This window comes from Falco peregrinus, chromosome 1 (assembly GCF_023634155.1).
Source record: "Falco peregrinus isolate bFalPer1 chromosome 1, bFalPer1.pri, whole genome shotgun sequence".
Taxonomy (NCBI): Eukaryota; Metazoa; Chordata; class Aves; order Falconiformes; family Falconidae; genus Falco; species Falco peregrinus.
The window spans coordinates 47,411,782-47,433,304 of NC_073721.1; the positions used below are offsets into that span (position 1 = coordinate 47,411,782).

Below are 21,523 nucleotides of genomic sequence, written 5' to 3' on the forward strand. Positions count from 1 at the left end.
GCCAAAACTTGTTGTAGGGTTTCAGGTTGCATCTTGCTGCATTTTCGTTTAAAAAAACCCTCAACTGCACAACCCCCACACACTTAAAAAGGTGACTTGCAGAGCTATTGAAGATCTCTCTATCTGACAGGACATCTTTGTGCTATTTAAGGACAGGGTCTCCACCTGGTTACTCTGTGTTTTAGAAAGGCAGGTCTTGCCTAGCCTGCCTTTCCAAAAAAAGGGCTGTGAAGCACAAGACACAGTAGGGATCACAAGAGAAATCAATCATGTTTCACTAATTTGAAAATAAAAACCATTTTTTGTTCAGACCGTTGAAAAAGTTAACACCTGCAGAGCCCAATCACAAAAACTAGCTGGCTATTCACAGTGAGTTCTGTTATAAAAGCTCACAACTCCTGTCTGAAACCTCAAGTCAGTCTTCTGACAAAACAGGAAAGACAGCCTGAAATTCTTGGTATTTCCAACTAAAAATAAGCGTCAAGAAAAACCACTTCTGTCTCAAAGACAACAGCCATTTCAAGCGTGCTTTTAGATTATGTTAAACAAGATAAAAACCTAAGCAGTACTGCTTCTTTACAGATCACCAATGAGAAACCCATGCAAATCGGTTGCTTTGTTGTAAACAGTTTGAAACAAAGTTGAAAGCCACAAGTCTCCCTTTCCAAAACCGTGCACATAAAAATGGAAAACCCCTCACTACGTGAACACATCCCTCCTTGGCTAGGATATGGCAGAGTACGAACTTCGGAACTGCAGCCTACTTGAGAATCCAAGTCTTGGTGTAGCGAGGTCTGCTGTGAAAGAGATACTGCATCTTTAATGTAGCTGACAGAGAATCTCCTACGAGTACAACCACTGTGGGACTGCAACAACACTACTGCAGAAAATAAATAGGAAAAAGTAATGCTATTTATTGAAAGAATTCCATCTCTGAATTATTCCGTTTAAATTATAATGCAAAATAAACAGGTTTGGATAGAAACGTGCTTGCTCTCCCAGTATTTGGACTTTTAAAAAACAGTTCCTAAGAATCAATTTTAAAAAGCATTTCATAATTTGATATAGCCATAAATTAATACTGTATGGAGATGATTAATATACTATGCTAGTGGTCAGTGACCTTTTGTAAACACTAGCCAGATGCTAGCAAAACTGGCTAGAAAACTACTGTCACAGGCCTTTTTAACAAACAGTATCATAATTTGTTTCAACAATCAGATTCTTAATTGTTTTCACAAAACCTTTTCCTATTTTTTGATATACTTTATTTTAAACCTAATACCTGAAAACATAAACAAGTCTTCAAACCTCTTCCACTAACACTAAATACACAAGGCAATTAAACTTCAGTTGGCCATAACTACATAAGCTCTCGTGCGAGAGACCCAGTCAGACAGGATCTCCCACCCTCCCCTTCCATCCACCCCCTCCCCAAACAATCCATGCACCCTCCCGCTGAGGTGAAGGGAAAGCGAGGGACAGTAGGAAGTGGCACAGTGGACTGGCATTCCCCTCTACGTGCGATTCAGCGTCTGGAAGATTCGAGAGATCTGTAGCATGACAGGCCCAGTTTCTGGGTCATTCATCCACTGAGTGCTGTTCAAGGGGTTTTCAAGCATATCCTCGAAGGCTGCCAAGAGATGGAAATTGCAACACTCAATTAGCCCTTTATTCAGCAAAGGCTTCAATGTTTGGGATGCCTCAACAGGAGGACAGTTAGAAATAGCTACAACTCAAAGACAGTGGGCAAGCATCACCCAGAAATGGTGGGAATACACATCATACATTGACCATTTGCACTCCTACGTCTCCATGGCCTGGGATGCTACCGGCCATTACGCTTTTTCCACTCCTCAGCATTAAATTCACTGTAGACAGAAGCTGACTAAGTACTCAGCCCGGATTACAGTCCACCTCAAACCTTAGGGATATGGGATCGAACAGCTAAAGCCTACGCACACATCTACATGCAGTAGCAGGGAACATGCTATGCAATTCATCCATTTATGAATGCCCATCTTAGAACCGCATCATTTGCTGCCAGTACTTGTAGGGAAAGACTCTTCTGCAACTCTACTCTTCTGATCAAACTGTTCCACAACCCAGCCCAAACTTCTCAGCGGCTACTTCTTGCACCAATATCTTTCTTCCTCCCTGGTACTTAACGAAGACAGTTCAGAGGAAGCACTGTCCCCCCCTTGCCTCTGTTACTTTCGCTTTTCTATGCTGTACTTCGGTTGTCCTATGGCTACCCTCTTGTAACACCTCTAAAATGAAAACTCAGCCTGCAAAATAAGCAGCAGGCATACCAAAGGCGACCAGAAATGAGCAGCAGAGCCAGCAGAAGCGTAGCCCTCCATAAGCCCCCAAATCTCAGAGCTCTATCTTTGCACAGACTTCCCTGAAGTCAGAAGGGAAGCAGCATCTTCCCTCTGAGTATCATGTGCTTTTCTCCTTTCTGGTGTTTGGAAAATACAGGATGTCAGGGAGGCAGCCAGTTCCACCTGCCTAGACACAGGCAGAAGGGTAAAGGCTGCCTGTGCAGAACAGTTAACTCCATTTCTAAACAGTGACAGCAGTCCAAATATTGAAGAGCATTTTTTTCTTTCTATACATAGCTGTCTTTACAATAAGCTTTGTTGTTTTCTTTTATTTGTGGGGTTTGGTTTTTTTTTTAATGTTTTAGTTTTCATTCCTCTACTTACATTAAAAGAATCTGACAGCTACCACAACAGCTAAGCTGCAAATCGGGCAGAAGAATTGTCCAGCAATAATTTATAACCCTTACGACAGACACTAAGCTGGCCTACTGGACATTTGGAGCAGTCATTATAGAACAGGGAAAAAAAAAAAAAAAAAGGCAGTTGCACATCTGACCTATTCAGAAGTCACCAAAATAGTGTTGTAAGAGTCTGACAGACTGGCACCAAGGTCAGTGTCTTAATTTTCCCAGGAGTGTTAGTGTACAAAGCTCCAACTGACATTAGTGTGAGCTGTAAGCACCCAGCACCTCTGAAAGGCTCACCATTAATACCTTGCTCAAGGTCACGCAGCATGCCTCCAGAAAAGCCCAGAATAAAGTACAGATCTCACCTTTCACCACTTTAACTATGTCCTTTTACATAGACTCAAAAACTTAAACCCAAGGATTTAACAACATTCTTTAAGTATCTAATTCAATGCAAACACTCATTATTAAAATCTGTGACAGAAGCAATTTGCAGATGTATCATTTGGAATATATTCTCTGATGTTCATCCAAGCTTTACAAGCGCATATAGTGGCATTTCATTTTCTATTTATATTCTGAGCTGCAATGTGGAACCCTCATTGGAAATGAGGAGGCCATTTGTTCAGAAATCAGAGTGGGAAGGTTCTGCTCTTGAATTATTTAAAGCCTTGCAAACTCTCCTAATTACATTTTAAGTAGTATTTTTAAAAGCTCTCTTTCAAGAGCTGCACATAGACTCTTTATTTAAAAGCACTGCTTGAAGTAAATTTTGAAGCCAAGGACTAAATGCAAAACTTTTTATATACATCACAGAGCCAATGTCATTCTTCTGTATCATCCTCCAGCAGAGACACAGATTCACCAGAGATTTCGTGTTCCACTGTCAGGCTCTGAGCACAGAAAGTTGGGTACTTGCTGTGCTCAGAGTCCTTCTGACCGTGAGCACACAGATTTTACCAGCAAGGGAAGTGTGTTTTCACATACATTATCTCAACTTTGATAGGCAAGACCTTAGCTCAGGCGTCTTGTCTGGTTACTCTTCTACAAGTTATCTTCTGTCTCAAAGATCAGGCCTCAACACACAGTAAACTCTACAGTAGGAGACAGCCTTGTTTTTTCTGTGAAACAGTCAGAGTTCTAGACAGACATTCCTGATTTTTCCCCTCATGGCCAAAGGGAGAACACAAAAGGTCTCCTAAATCCACAAAAGCATTGCAGCCAGCAGCTATTAAAGTTCTGAGTTCAGCAAGTGTAATCCAGTAGCCTGGGGAATTAGTATCGTTCCTGGGACAGCCCCAAGTTCTGTTTTGGGTTTAGCTGAGTTGCAGTATGAAGCAAACAAACAATACAGCTGCTGAAAATGAGGAAAAGGGTACAGAGCTGCACCTACCCCACAAAGCTTGCTGTCATCAGCCAGTCTCCACTCTCATTTGCTAGGAGCTACAGAAACAGTGTGCATATATATAGCAGGAACCCAAGCAGGACTTACCTAGTAGAGTTTTAGGGTTGGTTAGCCCTAGCTGTACCACTGGGTTTTCTAAGATGGCTTGGAAGAGAGGGCTATTGGTGTCAATGCCCTTATCTAAGTCCTCTGGAGAAGGCTTTCTGTCTCCCAGCAGCCATTCACACTGAAAGAAATCACCAGGCACAGCAGATGTCATGACTGGCTCCATTAGAAAGAAAGAGTCTCAAAAGTTTTGGCAATGTGGCACGTTAAAACTGTATTTTCCTCTCACAGTTTAAGACCAAGCTATACATTTCTTTTCACACTAGATTACTATTCATTTGTGTGTTGCTCCCACAGAAACCAACTTTTTGTTTCAATGGGAACAGCAGTAGTGCCTGGTATGGTAATAAAGTTACATCAGCGTTGGGTGTTTCAAAGCTCAGGGAAGATGTGTATTATCTTACACAGGTCCTGCCTCAAAGGAGCCCCATCAACATGGTTACAATGCAGCACCCTGAAGCACCATCCAGCCCAATATCCCCTCTCTAATAGCAACCAGCACTGGATGCTTAAGAGGAGAAAATTCCTTGGCTGTCAGCTGCATCCATATAATCTTCCTTATCATCCGCTACCGGGGACTAATCAGTCTTTGAAAACCTTCATATTTTTTAATTCCATAAACTGTGGAATGCATCGCTCTAGAATGGTAATTTACACACTGCATGGCTTGAATATCTTGCTTGATAATTTTTGTTCCTATTGTTTAATCAGTTATTAATTATTGGGAATACCTTTTCCTTTCTCACAATACCATAGTCTCTTTTGCAGAGTCTGAGGAAGTTTCCCAAAAGCTTTTTGCAAATCCACACATGCTATCCCAACCAAATCAGCCTCAACTTCATGCAGGCCAAGTTCCTCTACAAAGTCTAAAACTTCTGTATTCTAGTTGTGCATCTAATTTGAAAGAGGCACAGAATATCTAGTGCTCATTTAGTCTCCAGTAACAGTCATGCTTTATGACAGATCAAAACACCAACCAACTCAACAATGAAAAGAATCAGTTGAACAGACTATTGTAGCAATCAGGAACAGAAATGACATTGTACTCACGGCCGCATTTTGCTGGTTGTTGTTTACTCTGAGTGCATCTACCACTTCTTTTTCATCAAATCCCATCTCCATCAGGGCAATGACAGCCTGTATCAGATTTGCACAGCTTAATAAATGTAACATTTAAAACAGAAGTGAGAACAATCACCTTCTGTGTAGCTTTCTGTAGGGTAAAAAAACCCCATTATTTCCATTTGTAGACCACCAAGTTTTCAAATAGCCTGTATCAAAAGCATCTTTATTACGGAAGATGACTACATCTTAAAAGCGAAGGCAGTTCCCAACCTCAAGACTGAAAGCTGAATGCAAGGCAAAGAGCAAGCGTACCTGGGGTAGAAAGGAGAAGAACTGGACAGAAACACCTTACTTTGGAACTTCTCTCATGTCACAAAGCTTTTGCTCACATCTCACTGACATATCAAGCTTCACATGCATTTGTAGTTCCATTCACTCAATTTAATTTCACTTCCTGGATTTATTATATTGCTAGTGAATGTTATATATTTAGACAAGCGTATCTAGATATTGTTATGAGAATGTTTAACCATTTAGAAATCGTGCTCAGGTCATCAAATACATTTGCAGCTTTTCACCTAAATCTCAAGAAACAACTAGTTGTAAAAACAAAGCACTAGATTCCAAAGAGCACCTCCTGGTGAGTTTACAGTGTGATAACAACATGTATTTTCATTTCAGCTAATTCTAAAAACAAGGATAACTTCTGAATTTGCTGCAAGACTTAAACCTGCTGCTGATACTTCTTGTCCTCTAAATGCAAATAAAATGCTCTTCTATCCTTTTCTACAGCAGAAGGACCTGCTCCTGTCCTGCAACCCTTCCTTCCTAAACAGCAGTCATAAAAAGCTGTGCCAGGAGTCTGGCAGCTCATTTCAGTCCCATTAGTTAGTTTTTAGGTGCAGAAGTGTCAGTAATTTAGCTACTGCCATCTGAGACAGCAATGCATTAATTAGGTAATATTCCTTTTAGCAACCTAAATTTAAACAGTCCCTAAAGACTTCTACTAAAATACTGTCAAGCCAGCACAATACACATCTACCCAGCTATCCCATTTCATTTATTAACTAAACACTTATTTGGATTCCATGGTGCCTACACAGCCCCTTCCAATCCTAACAGTTACGCAGGGAGATAAATGGCACGTACTCGTGGGTCTGGACGAAACTCTCTTTTCCTCCGGATCTTCTTGAATATTTCTGTCAGCTCATCCTTGGCCTCTTCCCCACTCGCTTCTGAACTAGGACCCGCAGTTGCTTCAGCGGAGGATGCACTAGCTTCAGCTGTGGCTTCTGAAGCAGTCTGACCTGGAAGTGGAGCATCCACTGTAGGGTCGTCTGCATGTTCTATCAACCACTCCATGGCCTGCGTCACCGACATACTGAAAAGCAAATCAAAACACAGGAATGAGAAACACTCCAGATGTACAGCTGTGTTCTACATACATTTGCCTCTGCATTTATTCCTGTGGTATGCTGACTTGCAGGTTAATTAGTATCTGAAAAGTCATAAATAATAAAAGTTTTGGAGCAAATCTCAGAGCGTCTTCATTTTCTGGGCATTCAGGGCACCACAATCTTCTCTGAAGCTCAGAACACTGAGGAATGAAGCTCAGTTTGGACAGCTGCAACCCAGATTGTAAAAGGCATTTTTGAGGGAGTCACCTTATTCTCTGCGACATCTGCTTTATTTCACAAGAGAAACACTGACTATTTGCAACCGTTGACAAGACTGCAAGCAAAGCATGTTCCAAATTTACAAGGAACCACATCTCAGACGCAAGCTACTTTGCTGCTTCCTAAGACCTCAGACACCCATCCAGTGATCAAGGAATGCCGTTAACACCACAAGAAAGAAAGAGGGTGAAAAACATTTTAAGTGCACAGCACGTCCTGCGTGAGAGGAAAAATTCACCACAGGCAACAGCACCTGAACCTGTGCCACTCTTCTTCCTCCACTCTGACTTAAGAAGAAATCTGCGATCCCTCGAAGGAGAGGCTAGCCCAAGGGAACAGAATATGATCTTAACACTGCCACTTGATATACAGTGTAATTGCTCAACCTAAGGGATCTTGAGAGCGTCCCAACACATCTCTTCCCAAGGAATATAGAGGAAGAAGCAAAGATAACAACAGGACAACCGAAAATGTGATTTCATTTGACGCACAGGCATTATTACATGTTTATAGAAAGGAAAGCCTTTGCCTGTTCGGCTTTTCAGTGACAATGTGAAAGATGGAGGACATTGGGAAGAAAGTCTGAGCTGCAGAGGAGGTACTGGAAAAAGAGTGACTGGAGTATGTTGTGGCTTCTCTATCATTAGGAATTTTTGGAATGCCCTAACAAACCTCTCTCAGGAGTAAGGCACTATAGCTGATTGTTCTTAGCGCCCAGGAAGAACTATATTACCTCCTATTTTCCTACAGTTGCTACCTGGACTTCACAGTATCCTTGGAATGTTTTTAGGATCAGTACAAAGGTTTTTTTCTACAGCTGCAAGACCAGCGTGGATGGGCTAGGTTTGCTTTTCCGCTCTGTAAAATATGAATTCTAAAGTGGAACAAAATGAGAGTTTAATACTTGGAAACTGTGCCAGCCTGGCAGCCTTGTGAACCACAGACCAGCTATTCCTTCCAGAGCAAGTACTGCACCGTTTCCCCTTCCCTGTGCCATCCACACCTGCGCGCTGCCTGAGGCAGCTCTGTTCTCTGAGTTAATGCTTTTTCCAACCTAGTTTTAGGTGACCCACATAAGGAGACTGTATTTAAAAAGATGCAATTTTTTTTTTAAGCCATATAGAGTAATGTACAGGCAGTGTGCTGAGTACACTTACTGATTTAATCGAAGGGCTTTGACAGCTCTGCTTTCTGGAAACCCCATTTCTGTAAGCTGTCGCAGTGCTATCTCGTCCACTCTGTCTTCCTCATCCTCATCCAGCATAGCTACAGATACACAAATAAAACAACACTCAGATTGACTTCAAGCTAAAATAAACCCCTTTCTCAATGGAATGGCATGTGTTATGTTCAAACGCCGTTCTTCTCTTCCAACCCTTCTTTTGTTTCTGCCCCGAATTTGCTATCTCATCATTTAATTTGCTGCACTCAGCTTGGGCTGACTCAGATAGATCCTTCCAGGACAAAGACTTTGTCCAGATGTGTTCAAGGCCTCAAATAAAAAACAGCTAACTCTCACATGACCACAGAATTTCCACATAAGTAAATATACAGGAGATTCACTGAAGACCTAGAAAGTAAGTTGGATCTGATTATAGCAGATCTCAAGGGCAAGCATCTCCCACAAACTGAATCAACAGCTACACTTTCTCCTCATTCTACTATCACCTTCTGCATTTTCAACTATTCTTTACCATCCCTAAAGTGCAACTCAAAAGTTTTCCAATTTTTTCACTACTAAAAATTCTGGTTTTAAATAGAACTTCTCATCCATCCCAAAGGGACCTCACAAATTCACCACTTTCACACAATCTGTATCCAGAAGGTGAAATCTCTGCCACAAAAGTAGCTTTGCTTTTACGTCAAGGTCTGGACTTTACTCTGCGAGCCAATTCTTCTGCTATGGAAACAAACAAGTTGCCAGGACTGAACTAGTAACTATAAAGATATGTTCATACCGTTTGCTTTCTTAAATAGTTCAACTGCATCTGGGTTCAGTGCTAGCAGTTTCTGTGCAACTTCTATGAGAGACACTAAGATCTTCCGGAGCTCTGTCTGGAACTGCAAGAAAGGAAACTGTCAAAACATTTAGACAGGAAGTTACCAGACATCATTGAATCTTAATATATCTATTGTTAGTAACTCAGCAGCAGTCTGGTCCCTGTACAGAAGGTTGCTTTATTAGAGCTTCATTCTCATTGTTTAGTCTCTCAAGAAGCACTGGGCCCTTCTGAAGTGCTACATGGATGTAAAAGCTACTGGGCAGAAAGGTCCTTTTATTTCTACCACAGCCTGCCACCCAGTACCGCCACAAGATGTGCAGTGTTCAAGAAAACTCATTGCTTCATAGAAACACTGACTCTCACCTTGCAGAAATGCTGTTAAGATGACAGTCACAGTAGCTTTGTACCGGGGCTGCTTACTTCTGTGAACCAACGAGCCTTCCTGGTTTACTATTTCCTTTCTAGTACTCTAAACTCAAACAACATAGATCAAAGCTGTTTTGTAAGCTGAAGCATCAAAAATACCTTTCAGTTGGACATTTGTTTTTAAATACGCTGTGCTCAGTAGGTCACATTGGCCATTAAACAGCTTAAATGCCAACTGTCCCCTTCGGGTTACTAGGGCACACTGACAGCATGCAATATGTAGGCAGATTTGCAGCTTCACACTCTTGCTAGTACAGAAGGGTAAAAGTAGTTCCCACACCACTAAAGACAGTCAGAAGCATTACAGACTATCAGCATTCAATTACTGAAGTCAAAATTTATGCTTAATTTCTCTTTTCAATACCATGGAAGAGAAAAAAACCCCAAAACTCAACAATACTGCAAAGACCTGAGACTGAAAGAGCTATTTAAGACTGAAGAAATAAAACGCCCTAGCTTCAAATATGCCAGATATTCAATATGTACACCGAGGCTTTTCCATGGACAAATACAACATTCAGAATCATAGCTTAGAGCAGGGCTTTTTATTATCACTAAATAGTATGAGCTGTGTCTAGATCTTAAGCTAGCTACTCTAATATACATTATATACATCTGAATTCCTCTTATAGAGAGAAGAGGATCACATTCATATGTAAGAGAAAAGGTTATACAAGATAAAAGCCTATTTGGATGTTAGTGTCTGTGTGTTAAAAGTCAAGAATACTACTTACATCCCTCATGTTGTGATGGGCCACGGTGCGATCCACATTGCGAGAGGGCAGATTTGCAGTTGCTTTGAGAATAGCATCCTTATCAGGAGCTTTCTGCTCTTGTTTCCTCTGAAGGACAGAAAATATGATTAGGTTTCATAACCCACTATCCACAGAACAGAGAAGACAGCACAGCAGACAGCAGTTTCATATTCTTCACTAAGGCATCAAGCAGTGCTCTGTAACTTGCAACTAAGAAAAACAGCAGTCTAGCAATACAATGGATTAACAGCACCAGTATCATTTTGTAATTACAGAGCAAAAGAGGACCTGTTGAGTTGCCCCACTTCAGTCCTTATACCTATCTGTGTTACCTAAACACACAGGGAAATTCCAGCATAAAGAGGGAAAGTGTAACAAACACAGAGAGAACTCAGAGGCCTCAGTGCCCAGGACCATATTCTGCTCCGCATGGTTTGCTCATGGCACGCTCTCCTCAAACCCACGGTTTGTCAGGAGATGTATCAACACTGTGCACAAACTAACAACTGCTTAACACTGGAAGTGCTCCGCTGCTTGCAAGTATCATGCAGAGATATATGGTGCCTTGGATTTTCAGTACATGCTTATAGTCCAGGACAAAACACAGCAGGGTAGAAACTCTTAAGTATTTCCCAGTCTTGTAACTTATACTCTTACAGTGACATTCTGCACAGCAAGACCATACTGAAGAGAGAGACATACACCAATACCTACAGGAAGCAAGAAGAAACAAAGCTGTGCAAGGGCGAAGTAGAGACCCCTAGGAGTTCACAATGTCAAGCACAAGCACCACCCAAAGTGTTTATATGATAACATCAACTGCAGTACCACTGGTGCATAAGCAACATCCTGGGCATCACTGACCCTCAGTAACAATTACATTCCAATAAAATAAAATAAGAAGAGTAGTAAGGGGCCAACACTCCAGCTCTAGAGACCTGGTTAAAGGGTGACAAGCCACACATTGCTAAAGATAGAAGACCACCTGACAGCAAGTCAACATATTTCTATAAGGGTTTCAGAGACAAAGCAAGGCACTTGCTGAACTACACTTACACAGTTACCAGGCATTTGTTCAAAGATTAAATCTATACTACTTCCACAGAGTGTATCTCCATGTCTTGTTCTAAGGCAAATGTTCTCACCAAGTTAAAAATGCAGTATCAGCTTCCTCAAAGTTTGGAAGGAACATGAAGTAATTTCCCTAGAATTTAACTGGCAGCATTTGCCTCTACAAGCAAAAGGAGTACACCACAGTAATCTTTGCACACATAATTAATAAAGCAGTTAATCAAAACGGCCAAGTCGAGAGGTCTTTCACACTCACTTTCTCCTCTGCTGACACATCTGCCATTTTGGGGAGCGGAGGTGGCGCACGTTTCTTTATCAAAAGCAAGACATCTAGAAAGAGAATGATACTGAAGTACATTAGAAAGTAACATGAAAACAGTTATTTTAAGATACTTCACAAACTCAGTTTTTCCTGGAGATGAATTTTGTATTAATTCCGCTGTAGCATCGGACCTTTTTCACACTTTAAAATCTGTATGGCTTTACATGCTCCCCTTCAGTGTTTGCAATTCCTTAGTGCACAGCGAATTCCAAATTTGGTCCATTATTAGTTACACTTTGACAGTTACCAATTTCTTCTCCTTGTATAACACTATTAAAGAAAGGGTATTACAGGCTCCAGTTGTCTTCTAACATTAATAGTACGGTAACCGGTTCACGACAATAAGAGAATATCTGCACTTTCAGTGCTTCCACTGAGAAGGAACCAGCACAGACAGTTCCCGGGTGGTTTTGGGTCTAAGCTGAGACCTTCCAGCTGCAGCAAAGCAAGCACCAAGCTTCAACGAGAACTGCCAGTATCAGGTTGAAGCTCACCTCTGTGCGTGAATGGCAGCAGAGCGATCCACAGTCTACAGCAGGGATGCATCACTGGTAGACCACCAGGGCAAGTCTCAAGGACAAGTCTTCAGTCTCAGATAGCCCATATCACCTGGAACGAGTGTGCTCTGGCCTTTTAAGACTAACACTCTCCCCTTACAAGGTACCTTTTTGTCTTGGGATCACGTGGTGCTTTACAGGTTTCTAGCACCTCAGTTACTACCACAAATGTTCTTAAGGGTGGAAAGGTGCAGACACCCTGCTCGGAGCCCAAAGCAGGCCTGTGCAGCATCTGCAGCCCTTCAGCCAGATACAGCCTGGCACACAGTTTTTAGTCCAGTGCACTAAGCAGGTAAAAAGCAAACAAAGCATGCTTTGTACAAGTTTCCTTGGTCTGGCTCAGCACATAGCAGCCAAGAGCAACAGCTGGTGAAGGCAGTTAACCCTCATTTGTCCAGCTGACCAGAACACGAAAGGATCCACATGCTGACTCTTGGCTGCCCTGTGCAGTCAGCTGGTGGCAATCAGCTGTCAGCTGCAATCTTGTCTCCCTGACAAGCAAGGCACATGAAAGGTAGAGCACACTGCAGAGGGAAAAGGAGCAATGAGGCATTCACATGACAGCTTACTATGACTACATGGTTAATACTGCTTAGCTGCTGCAAACTGCAATTCAAAACTCTGTAGGAGCCAGCCTAGAAATAATACATCACTGATCAGCAAAAATGCTGTCCCTTTGCCTTTGCCTACGATGGCACTTCTCAGCTGCTGTTCAGCTCTAAAGGTGATAGGTGATACTGCCTTGGAAGAGACACCAAACTGCTTGTGTTCATGGCAGCAGTTCTCCAGCCTGCATGAACACAGGCAGAAACCCAGGAACTCTACTCCTGCTGAGTTTCTGGTTCAGACAATAATTTCAGTCTACAGCAGCTCTGCTTCACTCACTTTCTGCACCACTGCCCTTTATCTCCAGAAGGGGCCATTAGCTTAAGCTGTCCAGTAAAGACTGACTCCAGCTCTCATCTTCAGATACTCTTTTGTTTCACATTACTCCTCTACACCTTTAAAGTTCAGGAGCAAATACATACCTCACATGCTGCTGTAGTCAGTGATACTATAGTGTCATGGATTCTGACCTACGTTTGCAGAGGACAGATTGAGATCTAAAAGGCAGACACTCAGATATACTTCAGCAATCATCCTTCCACTTGACCTGGAGACCTCAAGAAACCTCCCAAAAGCACTGGGTTGTCTGTCTTTGAATACTCAGCCATCATATTTATTTTTGAATCATTTTGAAGAATAAATGCTGCCCTGGAGGTTTAAAAAATTCCTTTAAAAAGAAATTAAAATTCTGTGTTTAACTTCTTGACTTAATAAACACTCCTAATTCTTTTTCAACTCTTAAAAGGAAGAGTAAAGAAACGCAAACTGCCCAAGGTGCTTTCTCTGGGTCTTGGGGGAGGGGGGGAGCCTTTTTTCCTCTTCCTTTTTTGCCACCTTATTAACTTCCTATGCCAAAGCAGAGAGTAGGTATTAAAACAGTTACTGTTTCGAACCTGCCAAATAGTTAAACACAATCTCCTGTTTCCAGACTGACAGGATTAAAAACCAGACAATCCTACCTCTATCTTGAATGTTTTCCTCCAACACTGTTTTTGTGTCTGTCAGCACCTTCTCAGAAGTAGCATGTATCAACTTATGATGTGTCATGGTTTTTGGATCCTCCAAGCTCCCAGGTACACACTGCAGAATATGATAAATATTGAAGATCAGAAGACAGGAATAAACCTACTGCATGAATCACTGCACTTCGCACATAAGATTCTCCACATACAAGCTGTGCCATCATTTACTAGCTTCTTAATAGCGTAAGCTAGAGGTCAATGCACAAAATGTATTTTATTAAAGAAACCGAGGCTTGATTTGCACTGTAACAGTACTGACTGTGGTAGGTTTCTACCTGCATATCCAAGCTTCTGGCTGGGAAGAAAAATCAACAAAAGGAAGGATTCTAGCCTTCCTTCCTTGATGCTGTAAATAGCTACACCTGGGAGTTAGACTTGATGATCCTTATGGGTCCCTTCCAACTGGAGATATTCTATGATTTAAGTTCCAACTAATTATGATGCTCTAAAACCAGACAGTTTCAAAGACCTAACATTACAGCCCAGCCACCCCAAATGAGCCCTTCAAGGGCACCAGCCTATGTGAGTGGATTTACACTTCTGCAGTACAGAACTTCTCTATCACACTTCTGAGTGCTTGGTCCTATACTCAGCCCTACAGAGATTTGGAGCAAAGCAAGGATGCTCTAGGACCCACAGCTAATTAATTCTGCAACAGATTGCTAAGGTCACTCACCCTTGTGAGAAGTCTGGGGGTAGCAATTAGTACCATGAACCAAGAATGTAAATCTAGAAAGAGCATCTAGTGTTTTTATGGAAGGGAAGGCTATAATAGTGCAGCGTATTTCTCATTTGTAACTAGTGTCAAAACAGAGGAGAGACTCTCTGCTTCATCTAATAATTACTATTTACACATACTATCAGAGTAAACAAACAACTGCCAGCAGGGATTTTGGCATTAAGTGACCTTAAACTGGGAAGGCAATAGTAGTTTCTGTACCTTGTTTCAAGGTGAGATTAACAGGTTTGGTTGCTGGAGCCCTAACCTGGGTCCCTGCTCAAAGTGCTGAACAAAAGTTACATTCACAACTTTCCTTCCAAACCATAAATAATCAGCATACAGTAGATTTTTTTCATATATGAATATAGGAATTGAACTTAACTCCTTATTACTATTGTAAGTTGTATGACAATTCACTAGAAAATCCAGTTCAAATCCTGAAAAAAGAGCAAGAACACACAGAAGCCTTGAACTGACTCCTCTTCACACAGAGTGGTTCCCAGATCCACAGTGATAGTTTTCAAGAACATGACATCAGTGTATCTAGAGGCTTCTAATTTGTTTGAGTGGGAAAAGAAAGCATAGTGGTTGCAATTCCAGAAAGGCAAAATTAAAAATAACAAACTACGAAAACTATAAAATTGATGCTGCTGTTCTTGCCACAGAGTAGGACACTTAGTACTGACCCCACCGGCTCTGCTCACAGAAAACAGCTTTTAATAATGCTTCTTTCAATACGTGTTTCTACCAAGCCACTTTTACCATGTCTGCAGAAGAGTGCATTCACCCTTTATGTCACAGATCCATTTCCAGAAAACCCACTGAAATCAGTGCTTCATTTAGCCCTGTTCATCATAATATGTATTGCCAGCCTCCTTTAAAGGAATCCTTTTAGTTCACCATCACCTTTTTTGTTGTCACTGCAACTGATGGAAAACACAGCTACCTGGTCTTTTTCCAAACATAATGGACTTGTTTTCAGCACAGATCTCAAGTTCCTCACACTTCTGTACAGTTCTGGTGCCTCAATAAGATTGAGGCAAGAACGTTTGAGTCCTGCTTTGTGTAACAGTAGCTCCTTACTAATCCTTTAGCGTATTAACTGCTGAACAAAAGCCAAAGAACACATTAAGCAGCTGGGAGTACCTCCTGTAACAGATCTGATCAGTTATCCAAAATGCATGAAAGTACGTCAGTGGAACACCTCCTCTCCAAACAAGCTCAAAATATTACTGTTACAGATCTTGAGAGTCAGAGCCCAAAAGGAAGAACTTGAAAATGGAAGCTGGGCAGTGTATGTTTGGGGCAAGAGGAGACATGACACACACCCATCATTCATTTTTTCCCTACCACGTAACATGTGCGCACACATGCAATCATAAAACTAACAAAGGTGAAAGTGAAAAAATGAAAAGTTGCTGTTTTAAAAGAAAAGCCCTGTGGACACCTTCTTCCTGTTCCTCTAACCACTTCATTAACAACTGCATAGAATGATAAGGCATATATAGACAGTACATACATCAATGAGACTGCTTAGTGAAATACTTAGCTTATCTTAACATTTCAACAGGCCCTGGGAATAGAAAAGCCATCTTAACAGGCAACGTCTCTACAGGCTCTCAACAGACCACCAGGAAGGACCACCACTAATCATCAGATCTCACTGTGGAAGCCCACTTCAGGGGAACCATATTTGCCAAAATACAGTATTTTTTGAAGCAAATACAACGCTTTGTATTTATGTAACCGAAAACATCTTTCTCTCCAGAGAGAGAACAGCACTGGTAATCCACAGGAAGACTAGTGAAGGGACAAGGAATTCCCTGCACAGCACAGAGGAAGCATCTGTCACACAAGTGAAAGGAAGCTGAAAAATCAGGGTTCACCTTGAAGCAGAGAAATCAGGATGCACCTTGCTGCCCCAGGGCACGGCTGGGGTTACTGAGCATGGCTCCCCCAGCAATCAGAGGTGCAGCACGCTGGGGAGGATGAGCTCTCTCTGATCTTTTTGTACAAAAGCACGGTAAGGACAGGACTGCTGTTTCATCGTTTTGCTTCCAGCATAAATATTTGCATTTCTTTTCAACACTGGAGTTTACAGCAGGCTGCTTTGCCAGGCAGGTGAGAAAGCTTTGTTCACAGGTGCCTGAACAACTGCTTAAATTGCAAGCCCTGGTGATGTCAAATGCTATTTGCAAAGCTCAGAAGCCAGATAAACCACAAGAGTTTCTGTTTTTAAAATAAGAAAAAGTGTTTTTTTGTTTGCTTTTATTAACAGAAACATTTGAAAATAGTACTCACACTCCTACTAAAGCTTGGGTGGCTTAAACAATCTGCATCCCTCACAAAGTATCCAAAACACGCCCAGAGCCATGAACCTACCCCTTATCTTTGTACTCTGAGAACTAGCACCTTGCATTTCTGTTCCACAGATACTCCTTATCATACCTTAAACCCCAGGTGGAATATCACTGAGGCAGCTCAAGACAAAGGGAAACAGAAACATTAAAAGCTTGCCCCACACCGCCAGGAAAATTACAGGTAGAGCTTACATACACACACAGCCCACACTTGCGCACCGCGAGTATGTGACCACAATTATTTCAGAAATACTGCTGAGCCTCAGCAAGAAGTGATGGTCTCTTGTGATGAGAGCATCAGGACCAAGGCTGTCTACAGCATTGCTGGCCAAGGCAGTGCTGTACTTGGTCTGTCCACACTGGGGACAAGAATTATGAATCAAAAATATTGAAGTGAAGCTTGAGTTTCTGTGGTTAAACTGTCCCTTCTCAATTCTGGCTCCAAAACAACAGTTGCTTTTTAAGGAAACCACAGGAGAACTCGGGGCCCACTCCCACTGAGGTGGTGGGGCCTTGCACGGGGACAAGTGACTGTGCCAAGAGAACACTTTAATGGTGAAACTTGAGTTAAAAAAATAACTAGGAAGGGAAACTGCTTATTATCAGGTATTTGTTCACAGACCATGTAGACAGCATTACTAAAGGCAGCAGATTAACAGCAATCACCACTACACTGTTACAGGTCAAGAGATAAAATTAGTGGGAGGTGTGGTTTTTTGCTTTATCTGTAACCAAAAAACCCAAACCATAAAATTCAGGAAAGAAAAAAAAAAAAAAAAAAAGACATCAAGAGTGACACTTCAGAAATCAGTAAGCATTTGAATGTTATGGAGGGAGAAGTGGCCACCTTCCTAGTTCTTAACTGTTAGAAATATTATCTTCCTCTGCTTCCTGAAAGAATGATTTGAAAGACTTTACAGAACATAATAATCAGCATCTTACAAAAGATAGCTGCATAAATTATCTCCAGGTGCTATCAAGATTCACTGTAACATACCCATGATCAGGAGTCATGATTTTTCCATTTCTATTTTCCCCTCCATAAAACTATATATTATCCATAATGGTTATGCAAATCCACACCATTACCACAAAACAGCAGAGAGAATGAAATCAAATGTCATGCCAAGTTATCAATTGTCTTCTGTCCTGACTAGCACTGCAATGCAAGCATCTATTCAATTAAGCTTCCTGATAATTAAAGGTCTTTCAGCTCTGCACATATGCACGTAATCATTACCCCACCCTGTTTTGGCAGTCTTTGCACCACTCTTCTGCTTAATCACTCAGCTGCGCTGAAGGAGGACAAGAGGGAAGCACTAGACTTCTTCCAGGAACGTAATAACACGGGGGGCCCTGAACCCCACAGCTTTCAGCAAGGCAGCCCCATTTTCCCCTCAAGAAGGATCACACTTACCTCAAGCGAAGCAAATCAGATGTAGCCTTTCTCATCCCTAAACCAAAAAACACTTGCAAAGACTACGAGACAAGAAAAGCAGCAGGTGCTATGACCTGCAGTTTCCAGGGGTTCTAGGTGACAGCAAAAGACTAGCAGGCTCAAGGCAGAGGGCACCTAGGCTGCTGGCCCCCCTTACTTCACAGCATGCTCATTCAGAAAATAAAATCTTTTACCCTTCAAATAGCGGTTAAGTAGTTATATATTATGAGTATTTCTCCTATTGCAAGTGTATTTTGTAAGAAAAGTCTTTGCAAGACTTTGAAGACCAAACCCTGCTATTAAATGCAACTCAGTAAATTGCACTCCCAGAGATGGGAGTAGAGACTCTTACTTTCACCACATAGAAGACACATATCTCTCAGCAAGAAATTCAGCAGGTTACGACTCAAGCTGCTAGTCCACGTTGTGCTGGTTCCAGACTGACAGACTTTAGGACAGTCCTAGTCATGGGTCACAACCTTACATGTTGTTGTCAATCTTACACATTGTTGTCACTCGTGTTTTTGCTTTAGAGTAAAACACTCACGGCAGATATTCAAAATTCAGTCCAACAGTTTTGAAACCACTGGTTTTAACATTTAACACCCACAAACACAGCAGTGGTAATTGATCACGTGAGTACAAAGAGCCTGTGTCTTCCAGCTCAACTTCTACAGACCATGCCTGGGCATTTTTACACATTTTCACTTCCAGAGAGTGATTAGGAATTCACCCTTTGGACACGTCCATTAAGATCTTACTGCTCAGAGCACAGGGAGGGCATTAGAAAAAACATCATCTCCCCACCAAATATCCCACTAGGTAATGTGCCAAGACAGGATAAGGCGGTACTAAGACTTTTTTAAAAATGGGAAGTTCTCCTCCACAGTTACTACTTTCCTTATTTGTTCTTAAGCAGAAACATGAAACAAACCAGGCTATAACTGGCAAGGGAAAATCATCAGAAGCCAGTTCACAAGCCTCTTGCAACGCACAGCCACCAGATCATGAAGCGCATGCAAATACCACCATAAAACACACGCCAAATTCTGTAACTAAAGGTTGCAAAGTAATTTCCCCCCAAATCCTTCTTTTCCCACATACAAAACTCTTGAAACGGGCATTTTCTTTCCATATGGAACAGTTTCACAGAATGTGGTGGGGGCAAACATGGCAAACCAGGAAACCAGAACACAAAACCATTTGGTTACTTGAGTTATTATTAAAAAAAAAAAAAAAGACAAAAACCAAACAAAACCGAAAATTCACGTTCACAGGGCGTTGGAAAAATCTGGTTTCTTCACACGGGGTCTTACCTGCCCTTCCCCTCGACCATGACTCTCACTGCCAGCCGGAACGCTGAAGTACCACAGAAGGCACAGAGATTTGGGCTCTGTCTATGGCCCACGCCCGGCCCAGGCTCGCCGCTCCCCCCGAGCGCACCCCAGGACCCAACACACCCAAGGGATTCCCGGGGGAGCCCCCAGCCCCGGGGGCCCGCCGGGACACCTCTCCTTACGTGCTTCAGGCACCGCTCCTTCAGCTTCTCCACCGTGGTGTCCTCGGGAACCTCCTCCAGCCACTCGGCGCCCTCCATGGTGCACACATGGAGCCTCAGCACCTTCCCCGTGAAGATCTTCTCCTCCTGCACGAACATCGCCCCGGGTCCCGCCGCCTCCGATCCCCGCTCTGCCCCGGCGACGCCTCACCAGGCCCCGGGCACCGCCGTGCGCCGGGCCCCGCGCTACCGCCCGCCCATGAAGGTGACCCCGCCAGGCCCGAGGGGAGCGGCGAGCCCGGCCGGGCCGCGCTGGGACAGGGGGAGCTCGGTGGGCCCCTGACAGCGCCGCCCCTCCCGCCGCGCTGCCCCGGTCCCGCCGCCGCTGTCACCGCCTGGGCCCGGCGGTCCCTCCGGGGGGCCGGGGGCGCTCCCGCGGCGGCCGGAACCGGAAGTGCGCGGGGGATGCTGGGAGACGTAGTTTGACTGCGGCCAGCGGGACCGCTGTGGCTGCGCCGGAAGTGGAGGCCGCGCCAGGCGGAACGGAACTGGCCACCCCCGGGTGCACGGGGAGGGGAGATGGGGGTGGTCCAGACGCTTATTAACGGCTGCGCGGTGCGGGGGCGGTGCGGCTTCAAAAAAAAAGAAAAAGAAAAAAAGTGTTTTCCCAGTGCATTGTGGGAATCGCGGCCTCTGTCTGAGCCGTGGAGCACTGTGGGAGGTGCAGCCCCCGTCCCGGTGCGTGCCGGGAGCTGTAGTGCGCGGCACTTAGGCGGCACCCGCCGGCTTGGGCCAAGCCGCTGCTGCCGGCCCGAACAGTGCTCCGGCAGCGGCCGCCCACCGGGAGGCACCGGCGGGGCCCGATGGGAACCTGCCCGCCGCGCCCGAGAGGGACGGAGCGGCTGGGGGGACGCGGCGTTCTCCCTTCTGCCGCTAGAGGGGGCCCGCGAGCTGGCTGCGGGGCTGCTGAGGCGCATCGCGGCTGGCGGGCGGGGGCTGCTTCCCCGCCGCGGGGGCCGCGGGCCCGGGGGGCAGGCGGGTGGCGGGCCCTGGGGACAGAAAGAGGCTAAATCCGCCCTCGGGATCGTACTGAGCAGGGCGGCCCCACGGTCACGGAAATGCGGCCGGTGGGTGCTGCACCGGGGCCAGGGCTGGTTGTCCGGCGCCTGGCTTGGCTGTTCAGAGCTCCCTGGCTGGGCCTGGCGTGGCCTGGCGGAGTCTGGAGTTAGCTGCCCGCCTCCCACCCTTCTCACGTGCCTGTGGGTGCTGCAGGGTGCGGTGCTTCATTTCCCAGAGAACATAGGATATTTAAGACTAATCTGTGGTAAAACGCAGGGTCACATGGTTTCTACACACTCCATAATGCTTTGGCTTGTTCTCCCTTCCCAGGTTACTGTCTGCAGCCTGCCAGGCTGTGGGATGTTTTGGTGTTAAATACATCGGTAAAGGAGCTTGAAATGAAAAAAGGGGCACTGCAGCTGTAGCTGCTGGATTTTTATGTATGCGTCAAATAGAGCTGTACTTGTCTAGAAAATGGGAGGAATATGTCATTGTTTCATCTCTGAGAGTGAATGCTATAATATTCATGTTACCCACTCAGTCTGGAGCTGGTTGAACGGCAACTCTCTGCAAGAAATAAATCCAGACAGAATTAGCAGACCCAGAGACAATAAAGGCAATGGAGTGTTACGCGAGAAGGAGCTGAGGGCTCTGGAGAGCCAAAATTCGATCCCATCAAAAGGCAGATTTGCTTTCAGGTTAT

General features: G+C 43.8%; 1 protein-coding gene across 2 annotated transcripts; it reads right to left on the reverse strand.

Annotated features, from left to right (window-relative positions):
• Positions 1–894: 894 nt before the first annotated feature.
• UBAC1 (UBA domain containing 1) lies at positions 895–20,211 on the reverse strand. 2 transcript variants are annotated; one of them, XM_013294345.3, is made up of 10 exons: positions 19,783–20,211; positions 13,682–13,802; positions 11,494–11,567; positions 10,146–10,253; positions 8,941–9,058; positions 8,140–8,248; positions 6,456–6,687; positions 5,292–5,378; positions 4,224–4,362; positions 895–1,633 (listed from the first exon to the last, which is right to left on the reverse strand). In XM_013294345.3, the coding sequence occupies exons 1-10, from the start codon at positions 19,918–19,920 to the stop codon at positions 1,518–1,520; spliced, it is 1,242 nt and encodes a 413-aa protein (XP_013149799.2). In that variant the 5' UTR covers positions 19,921–20,211; the 3' UTR covers positions 895–1,517. The 2 variants fall into 2 exon arrangements, with proteins under 2 accessions (XP_013149799.2, XP_005231298.2); XM_005231241.4 differs by having other exon boundaries at positions 8,941–9,043; positions 19,783–20,210.
• Positions 20,212–21,523: the final 1,312 nt, after the last annotated feature.

Excerpts from the sequence above, each read along its gene's own strand:
- UBAC1 (XM_013294345.3), bottom strand. The coding sequence starts at position 19,920 with ATGTTCGTGCAGGAGGAGAAGATCTTCACGGGGAAGGTGCTGAGGCTC. Across the intron at positions 11,568-13,681 it reads GGAAAACATTCAAGATAGAG|ATGTCTTGCTTTTGATAAAG; the intron begins GTAGGATTGTCT and ends TTCTCTTTCTAG. Across the intron at positions 8,249-8,940 it reads ACTATTTAAGAAAGCAAACG|CTATGCTGGATGAGGATGAG; the intron begins GTATGAACATAT and ends GTGTATCTGTAG.